The sequence below is a fragment of the Protomyctophum bolini genome (assembly GCF_963924005.1).
Source record: "Protomyctophum bolini genome assembly, chromosome: 7".
Classification (NCBI taxonomy): Eukaryota; Metazoa; Chordata; class Actinopteri; order Myctophiformes; family Myctophidae; genus Protomyctophum; species Protomyctophum bolini.
This window is the reverse complement of record NC_137868.1, coordinates 24,908,964-24,918,963: the sequence shown is the minus strand read 5'-3', so window position 1 is coordinate 24,918,963 and position 10,000 is coordinate 24,908,964. Positions and strand designations below refer to the sequence as shown.

The window sequence follows — 10,000 nt, the reverse complement described above, 5'->3', positions numbered from 1 at the left end:
TGGTCTTCCTCTCCATTTACACCTTGGTTCCACCAAATGGTTCTACTTTCTCATCGGTACTCTTTGGTGTGCTCTCTCTCTTCTCTCCTCCAGCTCTCTTTCTCTATACCTCTTATACTAATTCTGTCTCTCATCCTCTTCTTTTTAACACGTTTAGGGCTTTGTGGATATTTTCATCTTCTTAGCAGCATCTGTTTTCGTGTCACAACGTTCTCTCTTCTATTGTCTGCCTCCCTTCCACCTCTTTCTCTTTCTCTTCATCTTCCTTCATTTACAACCTGCGCTATTTTATTTTCTTGTTTTTACTCTCTCACTCTCTTAGTCTCTTCTGTTCTTCTTTTCTTCTCTTCTCATCTTGGCATTTTTCACAGAGTATAGCTGTGAGGTGTCATTTTGTAAGAAGAACAAGAGCAAAGACATTGATTAGGACATGCACGCACATGCACGCATGCACACATGCACGCATGCACATGCACACCCACAAACAATGTGCATGTCACACCCACCCACACAAATACACACATGAACAAGTCATGTAATTACTTTTCCTTACAGTGCATTAATTGTTTGTGGTATTACAGTATGTACTGTATGTGTGCATAACCGTCTCTCTCCCATCTATTCTCTCCGCCCCCTACCTTTATCCACCCACCCCCCAATCCCCATTCTGTCTTTACTCTTCCTCCACGCTCCTCCAGCTATAAAACTTTCCTCAGTGAGGATGCCGGCCCAGAGACCCTTGTGGCCATTGTCCACGCCAAGGACCCTGATGGGGACGCTGTCTCTTATGCCATCACTGGGGGGAACGAGGACAGCAATTTCCAATTGGACAACCAGAAGGGTGGGTGGAGTCAGACGGTAACTTGTATATGGGGATAAAGTGCTTTTCTATATAGAGGTTATAGCGAGGCCAACGGAACAACATAAACTATCTCTCTCTCTCTCTCTCTCTCTCTCTCTCTCTCTCTCCACAATCTTCACAATCATTCTAAGGGCCGATTCATACTCATATTTTAGAGCCGAATAAAAGTCGGTTCGGCGCTGTAGAGCCTACAATTTGACGTCATTTGAGGTTCGGGGGGGCGGGTACCGTCCTAAAGTCGGCTCTTCGGTGCTACTGACATTTTCTGACGAGCCGAAATCATTTCGGCACTACAGCGCCGAAACAGTGGTAAAATAGGAGTATGAATCGGCCCTTAGGCCTCATTAGGCTGTTCTGTGTGTTCGGTGAACTGTAATCCTCAATCATTTGTCTGCCTGGAATCAGGAGTAGGAAGTAGAGTACATGTCATTAGGGCCACACAAGTTCAGAAATCAGTCAACAGATTTTCAGATTTGTATTAAAGGGATAGAGCCCCTTGAGATGCAGCATCTCATTTTCAAAGGGGACCCGTAAAAACATGAAAAAACACATAGAAACATACAGTATGCAGATACAAATACAATGGAGAAAGAAGGGCACAGTGCAAATACATCACAGTGTCATTACTGGTACTTGTCAGACCAGAAGCATAAGCAAGCTGAATGTTGCTGACTGCACTGAAAGGGAATGAGGGCGTGTAGGATGAGATTTACAACATCGAAAGATCTTGCTTGAACATCAAAAGTGTTGTTCTGACTAATCCAGCTGAAGTGCTTACTGCTACTGTGTTGATCTTGAGTGCATTTACAAACCATGTGATAATGACATACTTACTGACATAATTGAGTGTCCATAGATGACAATTACTGTAGAATTTGGATATCTCTAAATACAGTAAAAACATTAAATGCCTACATCATGGTGGATTCTGCTCACGCACACAATTGAATAATACAACAAAACAAAACATTAACAAAGACAAACATGAACAAGTGTTTTGTTGTCTATTGATCTCTGTCAGAAATCAAAGGCACGCACGCACGCACGTTGCCCTAACAGGGCAACCACTATTGTATGTGGAAACGCTACTCATCCCATAGTTTGGACGGCACGCACTTCGTCAGTGTGCTTGTATTTTGCTAAGAGAAATGTTGAGTTTAATTTATATTAATTAATTACTGAATTAATTTCACCCATTCTTGACATTATTCAGGTATTGTCTCAGCCCTAGCGGTCTCTTTAACGCCTTTAAGGCGTATTATTGGTTGTACATATAATATTCATGCGCAGTGCAATGATGTGCATGCCTGTTTGTGTGAAGTGAATTTGTTTTCTTGTGTTTGTAGATAAAGTTGTGGCATACAGTAGTCGTAGTGTATGAGAGCTTATCTCTGTCTGTGTTCATGCTCTTAACACAGCCTGCTGTGCATCAGCAACCTGACTATTATCATTTGTTTACAAGCTCTCTCTCTCTCTCTCTCTCTCTCTCTCTCTCTCTCTCTCTCTCTCATGCACTCTCTTTATCAATCTCTCTCTCTTTTTCCTTGAAGCAGGGAACTCTATAGCAGAAGCTTAAGCCCCTGTCTGGCTTATCATCCAGCCTGCACTGCTCTACAGTAGAGTGCACTTACACAAATTCACATAGTTATAGACAACATTTGCACATAAATGATAAATTAACCTATAACACACAACAACAACCATATGGCCTCTGGGTTGCTAGGCTGGTCTGTGGTTATGTATTGTTCAGTAGATGTTCCCTGACTTCTCTCCCCCTCTTTCCAGTTGATTTGATTTTCTGTCAGATACATTTTACATGAAAATATTGTCAGCTGATTTCATCAACAAGAATAGTAGATCAGTATGTGTTCACTTTGACTTCTTATGAGACTCCATCTTAGTAGTGTATGCATAGTTTAATTATATAGATATTCAATGTTAGGTCCTTAACTTACGTATAATTCATGATGACTATTTTTATGTATTTGATGTATTACCATGTTTTTGTTCTTGCTTACTGTAAATCGCTCTGGATTAAAGCCCAAAACACACCAAAGGGTCGTGTTGGGACAAAAACTGATTTTAAGGTAGACCACACCAATGCAACTCATTGAGTTCTAAGAGCGTCTGCTAAATGCCTACATTGTAAATTGTATTTAACATTACAGTATAAAATGATGTGTTGCTGTGAACAGAATTGACCATTTTGGACAATAAGAGTCAGTTGAATGTTTTGCTGTATAGCAATATTTAAGATAGGACACTGTTGGAAGACACGTTTTACCAAGTGCTTCACAATGAGAGAACAATATACAGTAATTAGCATACAGGTAGCACTGGAATTATCTACACTACAGTGTGTTATCTACAATACGTTGCAGAGGCATATTTAAAGCATATTTAAAGTCACATGACGGCACAAACACGTGCCATCATGTGCCAATTACAATTTAACTACAGTCACAACTTCAGCTGAGTACTGTACTATACATCTGCAGCTGCACTTCAAGCGTCCCATCAACCCCATGTTCTGTGTTCCCCTGTCTCTGCCATGGCCTCGTTTAGGCATCATCAAACTGCGCCGGAGCCCCCCTCCCAGGCTGCGAGGCCCACAGTATGTTCTTAACATCACTGCGACAGACGACAACGCATCTGGGGGACCCTACCCCCTCAGCAGCTCTGCCCAGGTCATCGTTGGAATCAATGACATCAACAACAACAAACCAGTGTTTCAGGAGGTTAGTGAGCTTGTGTGTGTGTGTGTGTGTGTGTGTGTGTGTGTGTGTGTGTGTGTGTGTGTGTGTGTGTGTGTGTGTGTGTGTGTGTGTGTGTGTGTGTGTGTGTGTGTGTGTGTGTGTGTGTGTGTGTGTGTGTGACAGGCTATGTCGCCGCTGTCCGGGAGAAACCCTGTATGTCCATTTTTAAACTTTTTATGTCTGTTTTTTGTTTTGTTTTTCTCCATAAATGAATGAATATCAAGAGCTTGTGATAAAATAGTAACTACATTGGATACATTGGTTATTTTTTCCCATTTCCTGAAAAGTTATGGTTTACGACGTAAGATTGGTTACGGGGATCTCTGATAATAAAATCAAAGGAAAAGTTTCCGCACACTGTAGTGTAAGTCGACAAAAACGTTGACTTAATAAAGGGCAACATTTCTTTTGCGTTTTGGACATACAGTGCCAGGGTTTCCACCAACAAAGATGTTTTGCATGACTTGTAGTAGTGTCCCGTCCAGTTCCTAATGATGTGGTAAACATCTACAACAACACCATAATAATGCATTACAGTGTCAGAACTACAGCCTGAACACTGGAGTTCTGGAGAACCAGCCTCCAGGGACCTTTGTTCTGCGTGTCCACGCAAATGACGCCGACATGGGGGTCAATGGAGAGGTCAAATATGGCATCATGCATCGGGACGGCGCGTCATCTGGTTTTGACATTGACCCTGACACAGGTTAGTCATGGAAATCTTTGAGAGTTTAACCACCGAATCCCTAATTCATCCTATATGACAAATACAGAAAATAACACAAACATTTTTATTATACGCTTTTGACATAATAATAATAATAATAATAATAATAATAATAATAATAATAATAATAATAATAATAAACTTTATTTATTATTTATATAGCACTTTTCATACATAAAATGCAACCCAAAGTGCTTCACATAAAACAAATTAAGCAGCGGAATGCCAGAAAACAAAGAAGCAGGTCAATACAAGACAAAATATATACAAATTAACAAATTAATATTAGCCTGGCTCCAGCCCCTGAATCGCTAGCCACATTAAAAAATTATGTTCAGGCGTTTTAGGGTCTGGTGACGCTCCCTAAGGAGGTCTCAGACTCGGTTGGAAATCCAACCGACGAATCAGTGTCGTTTCAACTCGATGACGTCAAACAACAGTGCCGTCCAGACACAAACAAACATGGCTGCCCCCACTGCGGTAACTCACGGCCGTATCAATCTGGCTATTAAATCGACGTATGATAAATAATTTCTTTACAGACACGAGCGGTTTTATAAACATCATCATCCGACATATTTTACCGCTTTTGTTTACATACTAGTAGCGCTCGTTGGCTGTGTTTGTTTGGTTAGCAAACAGGTTAGCCATAGCCACATGATTGACACAATGCCATCTGCTTTCCTACTATTCTGATTGGTTGGTATGAACCAATCACCGAAGACTGTCTCTTTGGCAACGCCCATCCCAGAAACGGTTGTAGTAGGGAGGGCGTTCAGACTGAATAATGGAGTGAAACAAAATGAAAATTCAGGCTGAGTGTCAGGCTAAATGAATATAGCAATACAAAAGAAAATGGTAAGGAAAATTGTAACAGAACATTGAATGTGAACACAATGCCAAGTTGAAAAAATAAGTTTTCAACTCACTCTTAAAAACAGCAAGGGAGGTCGCCCAGAAGGTCAACATAGATATTTGCGTTGGCTATTCAAAAATAGCAGATTTACAAGCCCACAGCTGCTATTTCTGAACTTTTTTTTAAAAATCTTGAAAGTGTGAGAACTACTGATTTAGAAGCCATTTTGTAGAATTGCCCTCAGATCCGAGTACTTTTTCCCACCTCTGCAATGGCGTGTTCATTCCTAGGTGTGATCAGCACCACGGTGAGCTTTGACCGGGAGCGTCAGCGGGAGTACACCCTGTCTGTGACCGCCACAGACCAGGGCCAGGAGCCTCTCATCGGGATCTGCCAGATCACCATCCTCATAGCCGACCAGAACGACAATCCCCCCAAGTTCGAGAACAGCCGCTACCAGTGTGAGTGTCAAGTCCTTGTGGTTGTTTTGTCAAACTGGCAAGTCATCTATATTTAGTAAAATCACGGCTGCTAAATTAGAACAACATTGTACCCGTGGTCAGAGTACCCATGTTGTACTTGTTGTAGAACACACACACACACACACACACACACACACACACACACACACACACACACACACACACACACACACAGACAGACAGACATGCATTCCCTTCATACGTAGCTGCACCTGAATGATGTGTAGATAACATAAGAACACCCAGGCCAGACCCATCAACAGAAACATTTGGCTGAGCCTGTTATATGTGGCTTATGTTTTTTGTGGTAAAATCGATTTTTAGAGAACCGCCATTTGCAGGAACCCACTCCCTCAAAAAATAATCTTTATTTTTCATAGATTTTTCAACATCTGTCTCCTAATCCTGAAAAGCTGTTAAAGCTGATGAAATATTTGCCGCCATTCCCACCGACTCCCATGAGCCTGTGTTTGTTTTTCATGTGTGCAAATATGTGTTCTGATAAGCATCATGTCAAAAGTTATTTTCATCAGATTATGGAAATACACACAGTCCCTTATTAACTATTAAACAGGCAGATTGAAATGTTTCTGGGACACGCATTCATTTCCAGGAGGATCCATGAGAACAGAAGAACCGCATTTGCCTGTTTCTTTCCCCTGGTAGAGGTTGTTGTTGTTGTTGTTGTGTGTTGTTTGATTCTGTATTGACATACATTACAGTCAGCAACATTTGTGGCGATTCTTACAGTTTTTAATAACTGATGTTGCAGTCTGTGCCCCAGAAATGCCAAAAGGAAAACATGTGGTTGAGATTGGCATTGTCTTTTTGCCAGCGAACACTTATGCTGACACTAACATCACACAATGCTAATTAGACCATTTTGTAACCACCCATGACATTATGTAAATACCTGTACAGTATAGTGAAGAGATGAGGGCTTAGAGCTTAACTTGATAGGGCCAACCGTAACAACAGAGAATCATTTCAAACATGAAAAAGACAAGTATTGTCAGCTCACAGGCAGCACTTTATGTATCAATGACTTTGTTGGATCAAGTACAGTATATCTGTTTAACCTATTGCAAAGTATTGTGCAATGTAATGTATTTAACAATACATTAACCCAGTCCTAATGCTACATGTAATCGACTTCTAGACTTCCTGCGTGAGGACACGCCTGTGGGGACTAGTTTCCTACGAGCGGCAGCACACGATGACGACCAGGGGAGCAATGCGGCCCTCACCTACTCTCTGTCCAATCAAAAGCCAGCTTACCTGCACATCAATCCCAGCACTGGTTGGGTGTATGTCAACCACCCCATCTCACAGGTCAGAGACATGCTTACTGGTAGGAAATGACATTGTATGACGAAGATCTGTTTTGATTGATTGATTGATTGATTGATTGGTGATTACTTTATTAGACAGAAATGCAAACAGCACGAGGTACAGTCATACATTTGGGCTAAAAGGATAAAACATTTCCATTTCCATTGTGATCCTATGTATTTCAAGTGGTATACCCGGCCTAAACAATTGTTAATGAGCGTGCATCCATGTTAACATGGATGCCAAGCCATCACAACTAGTTTGTTTATTTCAGAAGTAACTGATGAGGAGAAGGAACACACACATCCAAACCAAACTTAACCGAAAAGCACAAAGACTTACAAAAGGAAAAATTCAGCCACACAGTTTCATCATTTTAGGTCTCATATTCTGCTTGCTTATAGTGTTTGTGTGCTTAAAGAAGGGAGGGAGAGGGATGGAAAGAGAAACCTACACCTATCTGTTTGTCTTTGCAAGCTTGCAAGCTGCAACCCTCTCACCCATGATATCATCTAGTGAGGCTAGCCCGCGTGCACACACACACACACACACACACACACACACACACACACACACACACACACACACACACACACACACACACACACACACACACACACACACACACAATGCCTTTCCTTCCCAGCTTCCCTCAGTCGTTCCATATCAAACATGACAGGTTGTAGAAAACAGCATTACTCTTGTTGTACAGTTGTATATATGTGGCTATGAATTGTGATGTATGTGTGGAGCGACAATGTGGATTGTAGGCCTACATACTCAAAAACTCACCTCAAATATATTTATTTGTATAGCAAATTAACAAATTTAACGCTATTAATTTAATGTATTAGTGAATTTAATTTTCACATCGATTTATGGGAAATTGCGAAAACTCACATTCAAGTATATTGAATGTACTTCTCAGAAACCGTCAGGGCTACAGTTACACACTTGGAGGGGAGGTTCATAATAATTATTAAAATTAATGTAATAAATAATTACAGTCGGCCTCATGGTGGCGCTATAACAGCCCACTTTCCCTTATAAATCTTGAACCAGGTTGTAAAATCTAAATGTCTCTTTCCCTGGATTCCTTGGGTCATGATGCATCTCCCCATATAGGCCCATTTGACAAAAAATCAAAATGGTGGAAAATCTATCCTGACACAATGGACGTCAGGATAGATTTTCCGCCAGTTGAATTTTCATCAAAACTTTTTGCTCTGCCACCTACAGATTTTGTCCAAATCTCACAAAAATTGGTACATATTATCTCTGGACCTATCCGATTAAACACCACAGGCATAATTTTGATAGTCTATATTTTGATAGTCTTGCTCAACGGGCAACTGCCTTTGACACCAGACTGATTACACCTCAAAATACATGATCGTGTCTTGAGTGTACAGGGTTTAATGAGGTCAGATCAACATATGGAATGTCAGAACAGGTCAGCTCCATATATGGAGATCTAAGGATAGCAGCAGGGGCAGTGTCTTGAGTGTAAAGGGTTTGATCAACAAATGGAATGTCAGAACAGGTCAGCTCCACCTCTGGAGATCTAAGGGTGGCAGTGGGGGCAGTGTCTTCAGTGTACAGGGTTTGATGAGGGTCCAGGTAGGGCAGTGTCTTGAGTGTACAGGGTTTGATGAGGGCCCAGGTAGGGCAGTGTCTTGAGTGTACAGGGTTTGATGAGGGCCCCGGTAGGGCAGTGTCTTGAGTGTACAGGGTTTGATGAGGGCCCAGGTAGGGCAGTGTCTTGAGTGTACAGGGTTTGATGAGGGCCCAGGTAGGGCAGTGTCTTCAGTGTACAGGGTTTGATGAGGGCCCAGGCAGGGCAGTGTCTTGAGTGTACAGGGTTTGATGAGGGCCCAGGTAGGGCAGTGTCTTGATTGTACAGGGTTTGATGAGGGCCCAGGTAGGGCAGTGTCTTGAGTGTACAGGGTTTGATGAGGGCCCAGGTAGGGCAGTGTCTTGAGTGTACAGGGTTTGATGAGGGCCCAGGTAGGGCAGTGTCTTGATTGTACAGGGTTTGATGAGGGCCCAGGTAGGGCAGTGTCTTGAGTGTACAGGGTTTGATGAGGGTCCAGGTAGGGCAGTGTCTTGAGTGTACAGGGTTTGATGAGGGCCCAGGTAGGGCAGTGTCTTGAGTGTACAGGGTTTGATGAGGGCCCCGGTAGGGCAGTGTCTTGAGTGTACAGGGTTTGATGAGGGCCCAGGTAGGGCAGTGTCTTGAGTGTACAGGGTTTGATGAGGGCCCAGGTAGGGCAGTGTCTTCAGTGTACAGGGTTTGATGAGGGCCCAGGCAGGGCAGTGTCTTGAGTGTACAGGGTTTGATGAGGGCCCAGGTAGGGCAGTGTCTTGATTGTACAGGGTTTGATGAGGGCCCAGGTAGGGCAGTGTCTTGAGTGTACAGGGTTTGATGAGGGCCCAGGTAGGGCAGTGTCTTGAGTGTACAGGGTTTGATGAGGGCCCAGGTAGGGCAGTGTCTTGATTGTACAGGGTTTGATGAGGGCCCAGGTAGGGCAGTGTCTTGAGTGTACAGGGTTTGATGAGGGCCCAGGTAGGGCAGTGTCTTGAGTGTACAGGGTTTGATGAGGGCCCAGGTAGAGCAGTGTCTTGAGTGTACAGGGTTTGATGAGGGCCCAGGTAGAGCAGTGTCTTCAGTGTACAGGGTTTGATGAGGGCCCAGGTAGGGCAGTGTCTTCAGTGTACAGGGTTTGATGAGGGCCCCGGTAGAGCAGTGTCTTCAGTGTACAGGGTTTGATGAGGGCCCAGGTAGGGCAGTGTCTTCAGTGTACAGGGTTTGATGAGGGCCCAGGTAGGGCAGTGTCTTGAGTGTACAGGGTTTGATGAGGGCCCAGGTAGGGCAGTGTCTTCAGTGTACAGGTTTTGATGAGGGCTCAGGTAGAGCCGGGCCTTAATTTTCGGGTATGTTGAGAACTTTAGTTTGTGCCGGCTTCCGGGCACGGCTGCACTAAT

At 43.1% G+C, this 10,000-nt stretch overlaps 1 protein-coding gene across 1 annotated transcript in view; it reads left to right on the top strand.

Annotated features, from left to right (window-relative positions):
• Positions 1-10,000, top strand: part of LOC308318631 (neural-cadherin) — a gene marked incomplete at both ends in the record, with an annotated part of 165,392 nt that overhangs the window by 90,059 nt on the left and 65,333 nt on the right. Inside the window, 5 exons of the mRNA XM_080768256.1 lie at positions 699-841; positions 3,428-3,600; positions 4,156-4,324; positions 5,492-5,662; positions 6,843-7,015. Of these exons, the coding sequence (XP_080624382.1) occupies positions 699-841; positions 3,428-3,600; positions 4,156-4,324; positions 5,492-5,662; positions 6,843-7,015 (829 nt within the window). The remainder of the gene's footprint in view (positions 1-698; positions 842-3,427; positions 3,601-4,155; positions 4,325-5,491; positions 5,663-6,842; positions 7,016-10,000) is intronic.